Here is a 22,996-nt window from a genome sequence, read left to right as displayed (position 1 = left end):
GAGCTGAGGCTGCGGGGGAGGGGGAACAGCAAGGGAGGGGCCGGGGGCTAGCCTCCCGGGCCAGGAGCTCAGGGGCCGGGCAGGTGGGTCCCGCGGGAGTAGTTTGCCCACCTCTGTCTTAGGGCCAAGTTTTCAAAGGTATTTAGGCACCTGGAGTCACAGATAGGCACTTAGTGGAATTTTCCCAAGTACCCTTCAAATTAATGGGAGACGGGAACCTAACTTGCCAAGGCACTTTTCAAAAGTCTCACTAGGCTCCTATTTGCATACTTAAGGCTTGTCTACACTTGAAATGCTACAGCGGCACAACCGTATAGCTGCTGCTGTGGTGCATCAGCATAGACACTACCTGTGCCCATTGGAGAGGTTCTCCCATAGGTAATCCACCTCCCTGAGAGGCGGTAGCTAGGTCGGCAGAAGAATTCTTCTGTCGACCTAACGTTATCTACACTGGGAGTTAGGTCAACCTAACTAGGCCACTCGGGGTGCAGATTTTTCACCCCTTGAGCAACATAGTTAAACTGACTTAATTTTCTAGTGTTGACCAGGCTGAAGGTACCTATATATTTTTTAAAAGCTGGCTTTTAGCATTGGCATGGTTGACAAGAGTAGTTAGCTTTTGGTGCTAGATATCAGCAAAGAGTGTATGCTGCCCATATGATGAATACCTTATATCGTGTCCTACAATATGAAAAGTGACAAAAAGGCAATCGGGATCCCAGGACACAACAGCATACGTACAAAATGTTTGTAAATGTTTATGCCATACGATCACACCATAATGAGGGACAAAAGACATTTGCCAGTTGTTTCCAGTTTCGAGACACTTATTTCTAATAATTATTCAATAGTGATCAGTGGTAAAACTTACCTTTATCCTATTTGTTCTCAAAGGTTAATTACTGGGTTTTTTTCTTTCTTGTTGCACAACTTTATCAGTTGATTGTCTATATAGAAATCATTTTGCAAACTAGTGAATTGCAGCTCTCTCTGGGGTGAAATACAGCAACTCAAAGTCATGCAGCAATACCACAACAGTTCTAGCAGCAGCTCAGTTCATCCTATCTTCCGTATGATGAATATGAAGATAATTCACATGAATCACTAATTATAACTTTTCATAACACATTAACCAGATATTATTGTGTCTATCGTCATTTTATATCTATAGGTATATAGGAGATCTAGGGCTGATTTTCAAAAATGACCTCCAAGTTGTGGGTTCTCTAGGGAAAGATATCTAATCCCAAGACAATTCAATCAGGGTAGCCAGCTGGTTTAAACAATCTATTTAAAGATTTTGACTGAAGAAATACAGCTGGGGTGGACTATTAGAATTACATTCTGTTTTGTGATTACCAAATGTGATGCTTTCACTGTATCAGTCTATACTTATACCACCATATTCTTCTGCCTCTACCAGTCTCCCCTGCAAGAGATATTTAGGGCCAAATCCTTCATTACTTTGAGTAGCACCTTACTCCACAGGTAATCCCATTGAACTCAGTAAGACTGCTTATGGAGTAAAGTACTATTAAATGCGAATAGTGGGAGATTCTGGCACTTAATATTATGAACATAATAAACAATTAACCTTGTCTGATGCTACTGGATAAAGCTGATTGCTAGTTGCATATAATTGGGTAGGCATGTTTTTAGTAAACACTGTATTCCCAAGCATTCTGGTTTCTAGACTCATTTAGCTTTGGTTCCTGCTAAGATAAGTTCCAAATGTCAACGGTGTTAGTTATTGATACCGAAAGTGAGAGAAAAGACTATCTGAAAAGCTCCCATGCAGCGTGTGACTGTGACAGAAAGAACTCCCATGCAGATATAAAATGTCTTTCTGGGGCTGATTGTCTGAGTTTCTCAAGCCTGACTTCACAAGCTGTGTCACATAAAGAATGACATTCTGGCAGGGTTCCCCTCTTGCTTTTAACAAAAGCAAGCACAACATCCAATGATTGCACACAAACAACAAATAGAGCTCATAGGAGGTTTTATGCTGCATTTCAAAGTGTCCAAAGATCAAACCATCACCAATTTCTCCCTTCTCCCCCAAAACCCTCCCTAAGCTATATAATTAAATAAATCTCAATCATCATGCTTTGAATTGTATTTGATGGCTTCACAGCAAGAAGGAAGAGATAGCAGATGAGAAACTGTAATTCAACAACTGTTGATATATTATATAGAGAAACTCGAAATTCAGCCATGACTTCAGTATCAGTGTCAAAAATGACTCATCTAGGCAGGAAACAGTTCACAACAGAACACAAGTTGTAAATTACAGAAAACTTAGTTCTGTTCAAAAAGAGACTGTAAAAATGCTAGCAGGGTTCTCTGTGTTTATTGTCTCTCAATGGCTGTTGGATCAAATATGTTCAGTTTACAGGTAAAACAATGGGTTTTAATAACTGCCAGCCCTGAAAACTCAACCTGGGCTCTGAAAGCCAACCTGGGATCTTTCCTTGCCACACATCACCATTAATAAAAGATGCTAGAGGCCAAACTATGCCTTAAATTACTCCTATGCAGCCACACTATCTTCAAACAATGCACTCACACCTTTGCAAACCCCATTTGATTTGCACATATGAAACTGAAAGTATCATCTGAAGTTTCAATGTAATCAAGGATCCAATTTGGCTTGCACTTAATAGTTTCTGATTCACGAGAAGGAAAGAATCCAGCTCAACTCTCAGATTCAGTTTGCAGCACTGGCAGTTATTAACAGGGTTTAATACAGGGTTTAATATAGTTCTGCTTGTTCGGCTTAGCCTAAATTCACCATCACTTTTTGTGAATGAACATAGTGGCAACATCAGAGCTACAAGTTCTCTGAAGTGCACCAGCTGGCATTGTGAGCTATGGAGCATAGTCTCAAATCCCCTGGAGCCCTGTATTTTGCAGACATAAGCCTATCCCAGCAATGGACCCCTGGAAGGAGGAGTTTGAGCTGTACACAGACCTGGTCATGCAGGAGGATGACAACAGTCATGTTACCTTCTTGGGGAACAAGGCAAAAAGGCCTGCAGCACTCTGAAGCTCACCACTGCCACAAACCTCACATCAGTCCTAGGAGCCCTGCAGACTAGTGCTCCCCAAAGCAGAATGAAACTGGAGTGACACAGGTTTTTCAATAGTGCCCATTTACTGAGATGCATTTACCATGGGAGGCAGCATGAGCAGGCAAAGAAGAAGTGCCTCGCACTAAGACAGCATTGCAAGGACTGTGGCAAGTTGAACCACTTTAGCAGTTTGTGCAAGAGCAAAGGACGATCTCAGAAAGATTCAGTCAACTTGTATAAGAGGGAGATGGCACAATGGACATCCGTAATGACATCATGACTCTCTCCTTGAGTCCAAGAGCATATCAGGTTCAGGAAAGCAGTAATGGGCAATACCAACTTGGATGCATAACTGTGTACAATTCTGGTCACTCGTGCAAGAAAGATTAATTTAAACTGAAACAGGTGCTGACAAGAGCCACTAGGATGATCAGGGAAATGAAGTTCCTGTCTTATGAGAGGAAACTGGAAGAGCTTGGCTTGTTTTAGTCTAGCAAAAAGATGTCTGAGAGGGGATATGATTGCACTCTATAAATACATTAGGGGGTAAATACCCGGAAGAGTGAAGAGCTATTTAAGCTAAAGGACAATGTTGGCACAATAACAAATGGTTATAAACTGGCCATGAACAAATTCAGTCTGGAAATTAGAAGGTTTCTAACCATAAGAGGGGTGAGATTCTGGAACAGCCTTACAACAGGAGTTGAGGGGGGAAAGCAACTTAATTAGTTGAGAGAGAGCTGGTCAAGTTTATGAGTGCGATTGTATGACAGGGTTGCTGTATGACAGCGATTGTATGACAGAGTGATAGTAGGGGGCTCAACAGCCCTAGGTCTCATTTACGGTTTATCTTATTTTCCTAAAAGCTCATGCTTCAGGGTTCAGCTGGCCATTGGCTGGGGTCAGGAAGGGATTCCTCCCTGCTCCCCACTAATGTATTCTAAATCGGTTTGTTTTTTTTATCGCCTTCCTGTGAAGCGTCAGGAGTGGCTACGACTGGAGATGGGACACTGGATGGGAAGAGCCCAGGCTCTGAGGTGGCTCTCTGCATGTTCTCTCTCCCAGGTGCTTGGCTGACTGGCTCTTGCTCATGCGCTCAGGGTCTAACTGGTTGCCATATGTGGGATTAGGAAGGAATTTATCCCAAGACACTGACTTTCCAATGTGCCCGGGGCGGGGGGGTGCTCGACCCCCAGCTCTGCCCCAGGCCCCACCCCACCTCCTCCTGCTCCGTTCTGCCCCTTCCCCAAGGCCTCACCCTGCCCCATTCCGCCCCTCCCCCAAGCGTGCCGTTTCCTCGCTCCTCCCCCCAAGAGCCTTCTGCGCACTGCGAAACAGCAGATTGTGGTTGGGAGGCGCGGGGAGGGAGGGGGAGGCACTGATCGGCAGGGCCCGCCGGTGGGCAGGAGGTGCTGGGGGGAGGGAGAGGTTCGGATAGGGGGGTTGCTGATGGGTGCTCAGCACCCACCATTTTTTCCCCGTGGGTGCTCCATCCCCGGAGCACCCATGGAGTCAGCACCTGTGATTTTTTCCCCCGGGTCAGATTGGCAGTGACCTTGGGTTTGTTTTTGTTTGCCTTCCTCCGCAGCACATGTGTGGGGGTCACTTGCCAGGATTATCCGGTATATCTCACTTAATCATTTCCCTGCCACTGCGGGGGCCCGAGCCACTAGTGTACCTCAGCCCTGCCTATTCGCTGCCTGTGGCACATAATAGCTTAGTCTCCTGTGGGCTGTCATACTTGGATCTAATTTTGTTTGTCAGGTTTAGTGTGCAGGTGCTGGGTACTGACGGTATCCTGTGGTATACAGGAGGTCAGACCCGATGATCTGGTGAACCCTTCTGGCCTTAAACTCTATGATTGTTATTGATGGGACACCAATGGAAACAGGGGATGCTGGAGAGTTAAGCTAGAAGCAACGCAGCCAAGTGGACAGAGCAGTCCACAGGGTTTAATAAAATTCTACTTGTTCAGCTTACGCTGCATCCAGCGTCACGCTCTGTGAACGAAACAGAGAAGAACTGCAATTAAAAAGAGTGCACTTAAAAAAGTGTCTTTCTAGGAAAATGTCAAATCCTCCTTTCAAAATTATGTATATAAAAAAGGAGAGGAACAAAATAAAGAGATACAAACCTAAAAGATACTTTAGAGTGTCATTTGTTTTTGTATCAAGTTGGGGTTTCCATGGGGATGGTATTTGGGCCAGAGATATCTCCTTCACACTGTGCTTAAGCTTACAGGTAGTACATTGTTTGGAATTCAGCATGATCCCCTGTGACTGGCGGCCAACACTTATTCTTCTCATATTAAGAGGCAGATTATGTTCTGCTTGCCTGGCCATGCAAAATGCCTTAGGGCCTTGGGGGTGTTTTAGGTCTCTTTATTACCTCGTGCTGGCTAGCCCAGTCATGAGTAGCTGCACAGTGTGGGGAGCAGCCTCTGCAGGGCACACAAGGCCCAACAGGGTGGCATATCTGTACTCCTATGTGAACAATGTGTGCTGCACCAAGTAGAGACTCGGTGGCAATTACCGTGGGAGGAAGACTGTGGCTCTCATGCACGATCAGGGTAGACTGTTAACTCAGGATCAAGCTCTAGTTAGAGAAAATATTATAGTTTGAAAATAACCAAAATGTTGAATATTTAAATAAACGTATTTGCAACAAGTAATTCCCAACCTTCCTCGACACCTAAAATGCCTTGTCCCTTCAACATCCATATTACTCCATTCAAATGATGTTTACTCATGCACCCTAGCTGTCCAGGGATATAACCATTCCCAGTTATTTTTTCCAAATCAGTAGATACCAAATAAGTCGCTTTCCCATGAGTTGGCAAGTACAAATCAGGATCGGCAGGGACATGCCAGCCTTGTGTAAACTAACAACTCCTTGTGCGGACATGATTGTTCACACACAGCTCCAGGTCTGTCCAAGACAAGTCCCTTCAGACAAACCCAAGTCTCATTTGAATCTGAGTCCCTAAAACAGCCACTCAAAGCCTTTCTGTGCTGGATAAAACCTCCTAAAATAATGCATATAAAATGCTGATGTCCATTTCTAAACCGTTAGGAGTGAGGTTTTCAAAAGTAATCAAATTCTGCTCCCATTGAAGTCAATCGGAGTTCTACTGTAGACTTCAGTGGGAGCAAAGTTAGGTCAGTGCAGAGCCTTTTTCAAAATCCCATGTGAAATGTAAGTTCTTCCTCACCATGGCATTAATGGCTGTTCCCTGACCGGACCAGAGACATCAGGATGAAACACATGTATTGGGGGAGCTGCTAGCCTTCCAGTATCTACCCAGCCCTCCCTCCACCATTCTGTGGAAAGGATATGGAAATGGGGGCAAGGGGAGATGCCAGGACTAAGGACAGAGAAAAACGATAGGAGCCCTGTAATCACAGCTTTTTACAGCAGCATCACACGCTTGTATTTTCCAAAAATTCCCTTCCCCTGCCCCAATTGTAAATGGAGATTTTGGCAGCACTTCATCCCACTGAACAGACTACAAAAAATATGGCTGGCAGAGATGATAAGCCATTCCCTGCCAAGCCAGGTCTAGACAGCAGTCCTGAGCACAGCTGAACAGACCATGCCTGTTCAGTATAATTCATCAACATTATAAAAAAACAAAAACTAAAGCCCCTCCCCAAAATAATTGTTAAGAGAAAAACTAGTCAAGGAATTCAGCATTAACATAGCACAAACAACTTTACCTGCAGTTATCCTTCCTCACCCTCCACATGTAGACTAGAAGAGCCCTCTTAATCTTATCCCCCTACATATCCAGTGAGGATTATTGATCCCCTACTGCCCTCGTTCACATTCTAGATGCTAACCTGCAAATCACCAAACACTGGACACAAACCTGACCCACCTTTAAAAGCCCACTGAAGTCTTTGGTTCGTTCCAGTTACCTTGCCTGTGCTTGGATCACACTCATCAGTCTTGGGAACTATAGTTAAGCTAGGTTCAAAGAACACAGCAAATGGTATATCTGCAAACCTATTTATGTTTCCTCATCTGAGGTATCGTCAAGGAGTTTACCATTCAATATGAATGCCTAACCAACAAAAACAGATCTCTTTTCATTTTCACTCTCATTCCATTTTATTCCCATTGCTGCTCTAGAAACATTTTTGCCTCATATTTCTGAGCCTATGCGGCAGCAGAAATTCATAAGTTCCACCTGACCTTAATATAAAGCATGCATCTGAAATGAAGCCCTGAGAAAAATCTGCCAAGGGAACTCCAGAAATTTAAAAACCTCATCTCATAGATGTATGCTGTGTAGGAGGGGGAAAGAAACATTGCTAAAAATGTCTCCTCTCTTGCCAATGCTCAGCCCATACCTGTCTAAAAAACATACACTAGTGAGTAAATGCTACGTAAATCAATAGGAAGAGCAATACCTCCACTGTACCAGTTTAGATACAGAGTCATTACTTTATCTGTTTCAATACATTCTCATTCTCCCTGCCATCAAAAAAGCCCCTTTCTGCGCTTGTAATAAACCAGTTAATATACTAACTTCAGAAGGCACCTGGAATGATCAATTGTTACATTTATATTCACAAATGAACGCATGTGACTTTTTTGCAATATAGTGAAGTTGCATAATTGCTGTGTAATCACCACTTGAAGAGTTCAGCTCTGATGTGACTGGCTGGCAGGATGAAACAAATGGCCAGGACTAGAAACTAAATTCCTTTTAGCAGTCTTTCCCCAGTTCCTGTTGGTCTGATGTCCCTGTTGCAGACACCAGCATAACAATTGGCAGCTGGCTGTCAGATTTAACAGAAAGACCAAAAAGCGTAATGTGCACAGAATCTAAACTACCTTCTCACCCTGTAAATTGGTATTCCCAATCAGGTTTGAGAGGCTTACTGATGGGGTGACGTGGGGATACTAGACAGACACTGGCCATGCTGTAGCTAAATATAGAGCCCTCTGGTCTCCAGATTTGTCAATCCAGCACCTTTCACATGCACTAAGCTCACTTAAGATAAATTTTTAAACATGTGGGAAAAAATCCTCTTTCCTCACTATAAGGCGCATAGTGGAAGCCACTCATATTTACATCCCTTCTTTAGTGACTTCCCCCTTGACCTGTTAGAATAACTCTCTCAAGGGATGGAAATTAATTCAGCCTCTATGCTTGTTAATCTCTGACCCTTCCTTCTATACACTGTACACCCATCTGAGCTCTTCTAATTATGTCTTGATGGTCTTATAAAATGAAATACTGTCAACAGCGAAATCAGAAGTGACCAAACCACTAAAACTAATACTAGTAGGAGGGTAACACTGTTTTAAAAAGAGACAGATTTATTCTGCATCAATTACACAAATCACAAATTCAATAAGACTTGTGTTAAACAAGTATCTAACAAAAGAATTAATGTTTAAATGATTTACGCATGCATTACATCCTGTAATGAATTATAGGATTTAATCCCACTGTATAATCAGTATCATTTTAAATTATCGTAATGTATGTTGAATTATGACACTAAATTGGTATTTATGCATAAACATTACATACACACTCTCTATAGTATATACACTGTATATATGAACTACATAGACAGCAAATTAATTTGCTATCTGTAAAACCATGCTATATTATTTCTGTACCTAAGAAGTTTGGACTGCAGTCAATGTGCTACAAGTTAAGCATTTCCCTTAAGTGCCTAGCTGAACTGCAGCCTTAATCGTTAACAATTTATAATGTTTCAGCATTGTCCATTATAAATACTTCATTATAGATGTGATCAGAATGCTGGCAGCATCCACTCTCACTACAGCCAGTTATACTTTTACATGGGTGCCAGCCCTCTGCCCCAAGGTACACATGAAATTAAGAAAACCTCTAATTCTTTAGACTTCTTCCTAATGGCCATATCTTAACCTAGCTCTGTCATTTTTTCCCTATGTGTATTTTCTACTTTCAGTTGTAAAAGCACAGATTTCTTTAGCAACATCAAATTACCGTTTGGATTGTTGATGATTCTCCCTTTGACTATTTCCCCCTTCCCTCCAAGGGCCGACGATCCTTGCACTGCTAAAATACTCATCTAATCTACTCATTAGGAAGAATTTATTTTTTCACAAATTATACTTACTTTGCCATGGGGAATGATTTCTACCTCATTTTATAACTATATAATCACACGGGCCAAGATTGTTACCCATCTCATACACCCACCCAGGGGAATTAGTGTGCGTACAATGTCCCCTTACTCACCTGCATGGGCCACCTCCATTACAGATCACAGTTTAGAGAAGAAAGCAGCTTCTGCAGGTCCAGTACTCCCCATCATGGGCAGGTGGAAGGACTGAGCAGGGAATAGGTGGATCCTTGGTCTCTGCCCTACCCTCTCCACACAGTGGACAACACAGCTGTGCTGCTGTAAAGGAGCCCTTTAGCTGATAAAGTTTACTTCGCTCCTGAAGCAAAGGAAGGGGAGGATTAGAGACCAAATTCACTCTGAGTCAATCTCTGACCTGCTCCTGGTGGCAGCCCAACTTTGAGCTGCTTCTTAGGGCTAGGGTTAATCCACCATCTTAGCACATTGATATTACAATATCTAAGGCTGTGGAAGGGGTTCTACATTAGCTATGTCTGCTACAGCAGCTCATTTTGGGCTCAGTCCTGACTATTCCAGCCCTGATCCAGCAAAGCACTTGAGCAGTTCTCTAAGTTAACCACATCCTTATGCATTTGGATCAGAGTCGGAGTGCTCAGTCACTTTCAGGATCAAGGCCTAAAGAAAACAGCATTGCTGGCTTGGTTTCATTTGGAGTTTCTTACAGATATCCATTTTCAGTGAACTAATGACCCATTTCGATAATTGCATCCAACTGCTCAAAAGGTAACATTTTAGATTAGAGAGCCAAAAATATAAAAAGGTTTCAGATGTCTGTTCTCAGATGGCAAAATTTGATGTGTTTCATAGAATATCAGGGTTGGAAGGGACCTGAGGAGGTCATCTAGTCCAAACCCCTGCTCAAAGCAGGACCAATCCCCAGCTAAATCATCCCAGCCAGGGCTTTGTCAAGCCTGACCTTAAAAACCTCTAAGGAAGGAGATTCCACCACCTCCCTAGGTAACGCATTCCAGTTTGTGATGTAGTCCACTTATTTTTCTCTCAATAATGAATTGTGATCCCTGGACATATTCTGGGAGCTTTTGACACAAACATTTTGTAAGAAATATTGGAGGGAGGGAAACCTCAACCTACCAGGTACCCTGCCACAAACCAATTTACTCTCTCTTGTTTAGGTGTCAATTAAAGGCCCAGATATAATACAGCTGAAAGCACTGGAGGCAGTTTGCACAGATAGTTCAATGGTAGCCTTTTATACAGATGACAGGGCACCAGAATTGCTTTGCTCTTCACCTGGATACCACTGGCTTTTTATAACACAACTGTACTCATGAGAAATGTGTGCTTCTTATTTATGAATACAAAGATTTATTTAGATCTCTCATGAGATCTCTTTAATGATTGAAATAGGCATGTTTTATAACAAACTATGTTTGTTTGACGAGTTGTTATACAAATCCCTAAATAAACAAACTTCATTGTTGTCAAATCTATCCTAACAAATCAACTGTTAAAGTTCTTATTTTCCCCTGTTTAAATTTGTAGTGAATTTAATTCTCAGGAATGACATTTGACTGATATATCTGAAAGCATGAATAATTCTGTTCATCCACACAACTACTTCCTCCTGATTCAATCACGAACTAGAGAAGCCATCGGTATGAGTGATAAAATAATGTATTCTCAGTATTCTCTTTGTCCACTCAACCCATGGCCTCTGCTTAGATGGTCTCTAACTTTATGTTGCCATCATCACAGTGGAGCTGGAACAATTTGTACAGTGGGGGTGCTGAGAGCCATTGAACCAAACCCTAAACCCTGTTTATGATGGAAACCACTTCAAGCCAGGGGGTGCTGCAGCACCTCCCGCACCCTTAGTTCCAGCACCTATCACCATGGTATCTAGGAACCCAATTCTCCATTGCATATCTATTCAGCAAACCACATCCCAGTGAGGAGGTGGATGAGGGGAGGGATAGCTCAGTGGTTTGAGCATTGGCCTGCTAAACCCAGGGTTGTGAGTTCAATCCTTGAGGGGGCCATTTAGGGATCTGGGGCAAAAATTTGTCTGGGGATTGGTCCTGCTTTGAGCTGGGGGTTAGACTAGATGATCTCCTGAGGTCCCTTCCAACTCTGATATTCTATGAAGTACTTTGCTGAATGGGGATGGATGGACTCAAGCACATGTTTCACTGCTTCTCTGAAATGGGGCCTCATTGCCCAGCAAAATTTTCATCACTTGCCAACAAAAAGTACCAGCTAGGTACTGTTTTTTATTATGTGGATACATATATACTAGGATTTGGACAATGAGCAACAACTAACTTTACACATCTTCAGGAGGGTAACAACTTTCAGTCATTACCAACCTGCATCCCATGTAAACTGCTGTCCTAGCAAGTGACGTGTGAATCAGGGTTAAATGTCAAATCTTAAGGGCACTTACTTTAATACACATTTTTGGTCCTATGAGGTCAGCAAGATAGGCAAAGAGGCTCTGACACAATATGTAAGAGGCAGGAAACTAAGGACGTTGCTATTGTAACTGATGAGGTTTGCAGGCTTGTAAACCTACCCCCAGCACTCAGGACAGACAATACTAGTAAGTTTGCACAACCCCTGTAAGTTATAAACATTATTTCCAATCGGAGGTCATTCAAGAATCCTTTGTGCAACAATGGGAAGGGATAGCAATAGTCAGCATGAATATGAATTATCCCTGAATGAACTTGAACACATTCACCCTCTTAGCAAGCAGCATATTTAATATAGGCTTTGCTACCATATTTAGATCAAGAAAAATACATTTGTGTGAGCTTTGCATGAGATCCCACACACAGGCACAGACAGATACACAGGAAGGAGTGGGACACAGAAAAAGAACTGGTGCCACATTAACTGAAAAGGTTTATATAACACACACTAAGTATGACTAGAATTAGAGGAGACAAATGTATCAGCCTCTAGTGTGCTGGGAGGAAATTAAGTTAACTGGAAAGGATATTAAAGATTAAATGTAAAGGAGTGAGGAGGAGAGGCCAGAGGAAAGAATGAGTGAGCGAAAAAAAGCACAAAATGCAAAATAAAGAGTATGGAAACTAAAAAATTAAAATACACCTCTACCCCCATATAACACTGTCCTCAGGAGCCAAAAAATCTTACCGCGTTATAGGTGAAACCACGTTATATCGAACTTGCTTTGATCCACCCGAGTGCGCAGCCCCACCCCCCACGGAGCGCTGCTTTACCGCGTTATATCCAAATTCGTGTTATATCGGGTCGCGTTATATAGTGGTAGAGGTGTAAATCAATGGATGAAATGATAGTCAAACTCCAGAAAGGAGAGTACCGGGGGAAGGGGCTGATGTAAGAAGCTAGAAACTGAGAGAATTAGACCAGAAGAAAAATAGTGATATCCACCTATTCAATACAAGGTATCTATATGGCTTCCCATTACCAGAGCATCTGAGCACCTCACAATCTTCAATGTGTTTATCCTTACAACATCTCTTTGAGATGGGCAGTGCTTATATCCCCATTTTACAGATGGGGAATCAAAGCAGAGAGACTAAGTGACTTGCCCAAGGGCACATAGAAATAATGTGGCTGAGCCAGGACTCCAACCCAGGACTCTCAAGTCCCAGGCTACCTCCTTGGACCAACCTTCCTTTCTGTTCTCTCTAGTCTTATACTTAAATTGTAAGATCATTAAGAAAGCGCTTTTTGTTACGTTTGTACAGCACCTAAAACAATGCAGCTGGGACTCCTAGAATAGAGAAAACAGAATGAAGCCACTCAAGAGCCATTCCACCTACTTCCACTATGGACTGCTATAATACTTTATGGTCGGTGGTATCCAAGGCAGTAAATAGATCTAAAAACATCAGCATGTTATTCAGTATCATCAATCAGCAGGAGATGAACCAGTATAATCTATGCCATCACCGTGCCAGACTCAGGTCCATTCCAAGATTAACAAAGTCCAAGTGAAGTCCAAGGCATATGGTTACTGTGGGAGTTATCTTGCCAAACCTTACTAATGACTATAAACAGCTATGGAAGATAATATTGGGGTCAATAATCAAATAGAATGTCCACATCAAGACATGGCTTTCTGGACAGAGGCTAATCATGAGCCTTAAAACTATTGGTATCCTGCCTTCCTTAAGGAAAGCGCTGACAATCTCCTCCATGAGGGACCAGTCCTTTCCCACTGTCCTTCATCATCCAGGAAGGCTAAGGACAGATTGTGCCACAACCCCCACCACCACCACTTCTGAACCTCCCTGAGCAACACCAGCTGAAACGCAAGCAGAGAAGACCTAGCATTTGCCCTCTCCAGATGCTGTCCTGCCTCCCTGGATGGAGAAGCTTTTACCGGTACCTTGGTAAAACATCATTGCCAGCAATATAGTATGTAGGGTGGGGACTACCCTACATACTATATACTATATACAGCTAAAAGCAAAGAACTTCATTTGCATTTTAACCAACCTGTCAAGTCACTTCTCAAAAGAAACTTGAATGGTATTTCTCATGTTTTCCTTCCAATGGGATTAGAAGTCAGGACGTTTTTTTCCTGCTATCTCTGCTACCAGGAGACAGTAAAATACGTTTTGTCTTTTGAAACAATTCTAACTACCAACAAGATATCAAGTGTGGTGTTTGGTAACTGAATAGAATACTAAAATGCCCCTGCTTCCTCCTTTTTTGAAGACTACGGACACCACCACCATCCTACCTGGCATTCAGGCCAGTAACCTGGGCGTCATCTTCAACTTGGACCTCTCTCTAGGCCCTCACATCCAGGCTATAACTGAATCTTGCTGACTTTTTCTGCATAACCTCTCTAGGATATGGTCTTTCTTATTCATCCAAACAGCTAAAACTCGTGTCCAGACTCTCATCATCTCAATTACTGCTACATCCTTCTCTCTGGCCTTAACAAATGCCATCTTGCCCCACCCATATCCACTCAGAGTATAACTGCAAAGATCACCTCAGTGCCTGATTTTCTGACCATATCACAACTCTCTTGTCATCTCTTGACTGGCTCCCCCTTCTCTATTGCATCAAACATAAGCTACTTGGTTTTGCTTTCAAGGCCCTTTACAGTCTATTTCCTTCATGTCTATTATCTCTCATTCAGTACTGAAAGGTTGATTCCTGCCTTTGACTGGCCCATGATGCTAGCCTTGATTGCTCACTTGTTAAACAAGTACCATTCTGCTTTCTCCCATGCTGCTCCATAAAGCCACTTCACTGTTCTCCTTCAAACTCTTTGCCATGACTCCTACAAATCCTACCAAGCTGACCAATATTGTTCCATTGCACTCCCCCATCTGTCTGTATCCATCTGTTGTTATTTAGATTGTAAGTAACAACAGGCAAAGAATGTCTTTTGTTCTGTGTTTGGTCAGTGCTTACCACAGTGGGTTCCTGGTCCATGACAAGAACTCCTAAGCCACAATGATGATACTTGGGCTTAACTCTTCTATGCTTGGCTCTTTGTGTCAGGTGTGCATGTCCTCACCAGGAGCACTTGTATTGACTGTACTGTCAGTGTGGGGCACTGTGTGACAGCCCCTGAAAGCTAGTAACAGTTGATATAAGCAATGCAGAGTCTACCCTGACAATGTGTTGACCTAACTACATCAACCTTGACTCTACACCACTCGTGGAGGTGGAGTTATTAAGTTGGCACAGCGGGGCAAGTCACATCAGCCGGAGTGAAATTTAAGTATAGACACTTCCATAGCTAGGTTGATGTAAGTTGCCTTGCATGGATTTAACTATGTAGTGTAGACCAGACCTAACTGCTCCCATTTTACTCAGTGGGTGTTTCATCACTGGCTTCATTACAAGCAGTTAGGCCAATTTCGAGCACTTGAGAAAAATCCCACCTCATATTTTCTACTTATATTTAGGAGATATCGAATTACCACTGAAATCAATGGGCATCACTCCATTGACCTCAATGGGCTTCAGAACAGGGCATAAATGAGTAATTTATATTCTATATAGTGTTGAGGAGAACTACAGTAGAGCCTCAGAGTTATGAACACCTCGGGAATGGAGGTTGTTCATAACTCTGAAATGTTTGTTCCATAATGTTTTGTTCAGTGTTTCTTCTTTCAAAAATGTACAACTGAACATTAACTTAATACAGCCTTGAAAGTTTACCATGCAGAAGAAAAATGCTGCTTTCCCTTTGTTTTATGTAACACCGTACTGTACTGTATTTGTTTTTATTTTGGGGGGGGTTCTCTGCCGCTGCCTGATTGTGTACTTCCGGTTCCAAATGAGGTGTGTGGTTGACTGGTCAGTTCGTAACAATGTGTTTGTAACTCTGGGATTCTATTGTAGTGCTAATATATACAAAGGGATTTTGTTTTGGTTTTTTAAAATTCGACATTTCACATTTTGAGGCAGTTTCCCCGAGATAATAACTTTACTGTAGGTCAAATTTTGAGCCTAAACTACTTGACATCGTCAGCAGAAGCGAATGCATGGAAGAGTTGGCTGATCAGTTTTTGGCATTTTCTATCCATTTTAAATGAGATTAAAATCATCCTGTGTACCTAGTTGCAGTGAAAGCATGGTAATTACACTGATGAGCTATATCACCCAGCCCCACATACTGTATTGATAGACTCACAAGCACAATTCCGCCTGCCACTTCAGAGTCACTGTCGAAAGTGGAAAGCCTTTTTTGTTCTACAGTGGGATTTACAAGCGATCAGATATAAAAAACTAGAGACCTTCAGGAGAAGGCATGCAAGTCTATTTAATTACACAATAAGCTTTTCAGGGCAGGGACCATGTCTAAACACATGTTTATACTGCGCCTAGCGCGAGTCTTGATCTTGAATAGGGCCTTTGGATGCAATCACAACATAAATAATCATCACTACTTTTACTAGAGATAAAATGCATCTGAGATTTGTTTATGAGCTGTAACATCAGCCAAGTTAAAAACCACAACTTTAGTGTGTTCTCTCCATGGTACTCCTTCTTTAACTCCCCTTGATGCTAATGGGAGCTACATGCGGTGTGTACTGAAGCAAACAGACACCTAAGGGATTTATTGGATGGCTTTCTCTACACAGGGAAAGCATATTCTCTTACTGTGAATATAATTATCTTATTTTCTCCATTTTTCTCCTTGATCATTACGAGATTAAGAGTTATTACCAAACATGACTCATACAGCACACAGATGGGGGAACCAAACAAAAGTTGAAGCCAAACATAGAACTCAGTAACTCAGCATCTTGATTTCTCATTCTCACTTTACATGAGTAATATGTGTTATAGATGATATACACGTGGATGGCAATAGGCAATGATTATAAGCAACCTACTGACCTTTTTGGCTGTATAACCGTCTATAGGAATTGTTTAACCATTTATTAAAACATTTTCTAATAATTTTCTAACCCTTTAAAATTATTTATGAACTTAATATAAAGTGTGACACTTCTTGCTTTGCTATTCACAAGTAAATTCCTTCCAAATCATAAAACCCATAGGCAGCACTGAAACTGCCAATAAACAAATCAGCCCTGTCAACCATAGTTTGATTTGTCACTAAACCACTTCCCAGTCAAGGTTTGCCTGGGTATATAGTGTTGTTAGAATTTGGGCTGCAGTTCATGGTAACAGAAGCTTTCCGGTCTGGTCTCCAGTTAGAGCACTAACAGTACTTCTCATGTTCCCAGGCCATGTAGAATGATACACAGCCAGTTTTTAACTTCTTAGAAGGAACGGAAGTATTATTAATTATTAATATTAGCACCTTCAGATGGATGTAGCCCACACAGAAAGCATTTCCCCAAGCATCTGACCAGAGTTTCTATACCACAAGTAGTCTTGCAGCTACATATGAACACACATACATTCTGTTAGGCCTATGATTCCTCTCCCTAACAAGGAATTTGAAAGGCACAACTAAACTGCTGTTCACTCATGAGAATAATGCCAGCGATAACTTAACTAGTGAAATGGTTAATCAGTGATATAATCCTTCACAAGTGCTACTGTAAATCTTGAGGGAATCAAGTCCAAACAGTTCAAATAAGAGGGACTTGGTAATGCAGAGATATTTCTTTTCTATCCTGCTTTATACTTCAAGATCATCAAAAACAAAAAACCCTTCCTAACCTCAGAGAGCAGTCACATGAAACAGATATTAGTGTCTATCGGTTTTAGTCCTGCAGTCAGGTATTTATAGAGAGCTGATCACATCAGTCTCATGGGCCCTGATCCTGCAATTGAAAATGTGTGGGCATAGTGCCGTGCTCACATGGGGTCCCTCTGAGCCTATATCAGTTTGCTCACATGCTGTCATCTGCAGAATCTGTGCCTAAGCGCTTAGGCAACATGAACTGGGAGACACAATTTATCACAAAGTTGGAAGCAAACTCAGAAGGTGACACCACACTAGCAAACATCCTGGATTCAAGTGTGCAAAGGAACCCCAGCTCATTACCCTCTTTCTGTCCAATTCCAATTAATATGGTTTAATTTCTAGCTTTACAAAATGAGTAATGTTGTGAGAGCAATATGCAAGCTCGGACGTTGCACACAGGGATATTAGATCATTTGTTTTGTAACATCCCTGATTATCAGTCATCCATGAGGAGAGAAGCTTGGGACACAAAGGCACAGACTTCTAACAATTGAGCTAAAGGAGTTAGTTTACTAGTAAGAGTAGAAAGTTCTTACTCGTTATGGACTGGGCACCAAACAGGGGTTATAACCCACTTAACTGGCACTGGACATTATATATATATATATATATATATATATATATATATACACACACACACACACACACACACATATATACACACACACACATATATATATATACACACACACACACACACACACACACACGCTACTTAAAGTTACATCCAAATGTCCAATGTACACCCCGATTTCATATGCTCAGACACATGCTATTTGAAAAATATTCAGTTTTCGCTGAAATGTTCCATTCTTGTCCTCAGCCCAAATGTAAATTTACCTGGCAAATTTGAGCAAAATCCATTCACTCATTTTTGTATTATACACAGGAGAAGCCCCCGCCCTACATTGCTATAAAAATATTTTAAACAGCTGAACTTTGTAACTTGCTATGTTCTAGATGGTTGCTCCTCTTCTGCGAAAACAATAAGGCAGAAATTCTCAAAGCTGCCTAAGAGATTTGAATGCTAATGGGGTGGGTGGCCAAAGAGGCCCAGAGGGCTTTGACAACCTCAGCCTAAATAAATAGGAATGGATAAATAATGACAGTGTAAGAAACAGAAAAATTGGTTCTCACATTCAAAGTACAAAATCTCAACTACGCTTAGAATTTATTATGCTATTTATAGGATTGTGGAATAATATAAATATACACTACAGATGTTCTTTGGTTCTATGGTTGGGATTTTATTCTGTTATTGCTAATGAGTTTCATAGCTATATAAGTTTTTCACTATGCAAAGTGGGATTAGACAGTAAAATCAGTACAGAGTAGTGCTTTTCTTAAAAAGAAATACAAGGAAGAAATATAACTGTAGATTAATGTAATGTTAAAGTTATAATTTTAAAAGTCAGGAATCACAAACATTAGGAGTGGCTAAGAGTGAAACGGTAATCATGTACAGTCATAAAATTGAGGCCTACGACACTGCATAGAATGCTTCCAAGTTCCAAGATCTACCCAACAGCAAAGAATGCAATTCTCTCTGTAAAGCCACTGAAGAGATACAACAAAACTTAGCAGAAAATAAGGGCGTGGGCTCTATAACTTTTCACTCATCTCATTCCCCTGATAGTTCATTAGGTATTTAATTTTCTAAATGCTACAAAACAGCTTGTAGAAAGCACCTGGGACACATTTTGACAGCATTTTCTTTACATTTGAATTTAAAAGGATGAAAAATAAAACATGAAAATTGCTTGAAAAAACTAACAAAACCACTAATGTGATGTTTTGAGACCAACCTACTCCTATGCAACAAATGCCCACTCGCAGTGTAATTCTTCTTTTTCTAAAACAATAAAGAGACTCATTAAAGTGCATTTCTGTCTGTCTTAAAACAGATAGTAAGGATATAGAAGAGCTACTGGAAAGAATTCAATTTTAACAGCTTATCTTGCTATTAAATGGGGGAAAAAATTACACAGCAATTTATTCAGTCTAAGTGCAGTGTAACGCCCTACATTTAAAATCCATTCTTTTGCAAATGCTTTTTTCTTTACATTCTCCTATTTTTCTATCACTTTAAAAATATTTGTGCATAATACATAACATGAGTTGTTTTACTTCTGTCTTTTGGTTGTTTTTGTCCCAAGAGATCGATATACACAATGATAGTCATTAAGAAGTCATCATCTACCAACAGTTACCACGCTTTGATATCTGAGACCATGCTTTTTCTCTGGTGTAAGTACAGAAATATAATGACAGTGTATCACATACCAAAATATGGGAACTGGTGGTATAGGACAACTGATAATGGCAGCCTCCGGGCTGAAACAAAAATAACTGCAATTATTTTTACACAACACGCTAGAAAAGAATCTGACCTGCAGAGGTCAGAGAAGTTCAGAGGCAGCTTTGAGTTCATCTTATTATAGGTACGGAGGTAGCAGTCTGCTGCAAAATTTAGATTTGGATCAAAACTTTCTTAACGTTTGAGCATGCCAATGTAATTAACGGGTGAGCATATGTTACACCGCTCCTTCTGTGCCCAATCCACAGAGGATATGAGTTGGCCCTTGAACTCAAGCTGTAGTAGCTTATGCAATGGTTCTCAAACTTTTGTACTAGTGACCCCTTTCACATAGCAAGCCTCTGAGTGCGACCCCCCCTTATAAATTAAAAGCACTTTTTTATATATTTAACACTATTATAAATGCTGGAGGCAAAGCGGGGTTTGGGGTGGAGGCCGACAGCTCGCAACCCCCCATGTAATAACCTCACAACCCCCTCAGGGGTCCCGACCCCCAGTTTGAGACCCCCTGAGCTTATGCTTTTAGCTCTGGAGGTCACTTGTTCAATCCCCAAAATGGCAGCCATGACATACAGTTCCAGCATTCTAATTTGACCCATCAGAAGGCATTCAGGACCATCCTTAATGTACACTTTAATGTTTTGTAGGCTGAGATTTTCAAAGGAACCAGAAAGGAGCTACCAGCTCAACTCCCATTAAAGCTCCTAACTTCCTCAAGCCCTTTGCTTCTTCATTTCTCATTCATGTAGCAGTGTAAACCTCATTACATAAATGCCCCTCACCAGATCAAGAGACAGACGTACACGCCTGCAGTCAGCTACCACCACCACCCAGGTCCTTTACACTGGTGGATTCACAGAGGCCCCACTGATTTGGTCACTTCCTCACCTTCAAAAATAAAAATCTGGTAACTAACACAAACCTGTTTGGCCAACTGATCCTTCTTGACTAAGCCAGTGGCTGCAGCAATATTGCCTGCTCCTTCCACTGTCTTCTGCGCTACTGCCGTCACTCCCGTCACCACAGCTCCCCCGACATTAGACACTTGTTCTTTGGTTTTCTCAGCCACTGTAGAAAAGCAAGAGATTAACAATACATTACAGTACTGGGAGATGAAGGTTAGTCAGGGAATGAGAGGATAAAGTGGCTTATTAATACAGAAGCCGACAGTGCAGCATCAATGGATAGACAGTGAGACCATTACAATTTCTGTACATCCCAAGTGAATCATAAGCAATGAAACATCATCATTTGATCATACAAATAGTGGTAGCACAACTAGAATTAAGGATCTATTTGTGGCACAACTGTTGTTGCTTGGTAAGGCTTTACTGACCACATTCATTCATTCATTTAGTTATCAGGTTGTACTGTGTGGGACAGAGGTTATTAGCAGAAGGCCCTTTATTATGCCCATCTACATTTCATAACATTTACGTTCAATGCAATGCAAAAACCACATTTTGATTAGTTCACAGAACACACTGACTGTATGTTACTGCTAATCACAAACAATTCAGTAAACTAGTCAAATTCCAGTTATTAATTTCTCAGGATTTAAAAAAAAATATCTTCTTAATAAACAGGAGTCATTGTTTCTCAGCCTGTGAGTAACATTCTGAAGGCCTCGTTCTCAAAGGTTTATATGTATCTTTACTCCAATGTGGGGTTTTAAGCCCATGTCACACAAAAAATAAATACAAACCAAACCAAAGCTATCAGAGCAAACTGAACTAGTGGCCAGATCCATGGCTCTAGGGAGACGGCAATACAATTACCCTACATACACATCAATAGTTCTCCATTCTGCCTTGTGGAGTCTTACAGTGATCTTTCTGGTCATTCACTCCCAAAGGTTCTCCCACACCAGCAGCTTTCACTGTAGTGAAGTCAATCTAGAAAGCAGGATTAGGACCATATGACTCCATGCTTTAAAGATACAGGTCCAGATTTTCAAAAGAGCTCATCTCCCACTTAGTCACCTAAACAAGGGTCAGACTTTCAAAAGTGATCAGCATCTAATGTGGCGGCTTCTCTTGGAAAGTCTATCTGACCATTTATTTCGGTGTCCAAATGGTCTCTAAGCTCTTCTGAAAATCTGGCCCACAAGATGTATCCACACCCACAATTTTACCAGTAAAATAACAGAAATCAGATCTAGCTGTACCCAAGTGGTGCACAAACTCACTGCTCTTCTTTTGGAAATGTTCATTTCTTTCCAGCAATTAGATTCCTTCAATTTCTTATGGAAAGAATTTCAGCTTCCTGTATCAAATGGCTCATTCTACAGATTACTATAAGCGATTATACAACATCAACAGACAATAGCTGGGGGGAAAACAAACAAACAAGTGTCTCCATTAGAAAATTTTATTAACAAGTTAGGTAATAAAGGACAGCTTGCAGGAAGTATATGCAAAAAAAGATCGCACAAAACTAAGTGATTGGGCAACAAAATGGCAAATGAAATTTAATGTGGATAAATTTAAAGTAATGCACATTGGAAAAAATAACCCCAACTATACATACAATATGATGGGGGCTAATTTAGCTACAACTAATCAGGAAAGCAATCTTGGAGTCATCGTGGATAGTTCTCTGAAGACGTCCACGCAGTGTGCAGCGGCAATCAAAAAAGCAAACAGGATGTTAGGAATCATTAAAAAAGGGATAGAGAATAAAACAGGCAATATCTTATTGCCCTTATATAAATCCATGGTACGCCCACATCTTAAATACTGCATACAGATGTGGTCTCCTTATCTCAGAAAAGATATACTGGCATTAGAAAAGGTTCAGAGAAGGGCAACTAAAATGATTAGGGGGTTGGAACGGGTCCCATATGAGGAGAGATTAAAGAGGCTAGGACTTTTCAGCTTGGAAAAGAGGAGACTAAAGGGGGATATGATAGAGGTATGTAAAATCATGAGTTGTGTAGAGAAAGGGAATAAGGAAAAGTTATTTACTTGTTCCCATAATATAAGAACTAGGGGCCACCAAATGAAATTAATGGGCAGCAGGTTTTAAACAAATAAAAGGAAGTTCTTCTTCACACAGCGCACAATCAATTTGTAGAACTCCTTGCCTGAGGAGGTTGTGAAGGCTAGGACTATAACAGGGTTTAAAAGAGAACTGGATAAATTCATGGAGGTTAGGTCCATTAATGGCTATTAGCCAAGATGGGTAAGGAATGGTGTCCCTAGCCTCTGTTTGTCAGAGGGTGGAGATGGATGGCAGGAGAGAGATCACTTGATCATTACCTGTTAGGTTCACTCCCTCTGGGACACCTGGCATTGGTCACTGTCGA

The 22,996-nt window shown here is 41.3% G+C and overlaps 1 protein-coding gene across 1 annotated transcript in view; it reads right to left on the bottom strand.

Annotated features, from left to right (window-relative positions):
* SNCA (synuclein alpha) overlaps positions 1-22,996 on the bottom strand; it is an 89,086-nt gene that overhangs the window by 49,245 nt on the left and 16,845 nt on the right. Inside the window, exon 4 of the mRNA XM_024216929.3 lies at positions 20,612-20,757. Coding sequence (XP_024072697.2) covers positions 20,612-20,757 — 146 coding nt within the window. The remainder of the gene's footprint in view (positions 1-20,611; positions 20,758-22,996) is intronic.

The sequence above is a fragment of the Terrapene carolina genome, unplaced genomic scaffold, assembly GCF_002925995.2.
Source record: "Terrapene carolina triunguis isolate 2854851 unplaced genomic scaffold, T_m_triunguis-2.0 Scaffold789, whole genome shotgun sequence".
NCBI classification, from domain to species: Eukaryota; Metazoa; Chordata; order Testudines; family Emydidae; genus Terrapene; species Terrapene triunguis.
The sequence above is the reverse complement of the archived record's forward strand: the minus strand, read 5'-3'. Positions and strand labels throughout refer to the sequence as shown.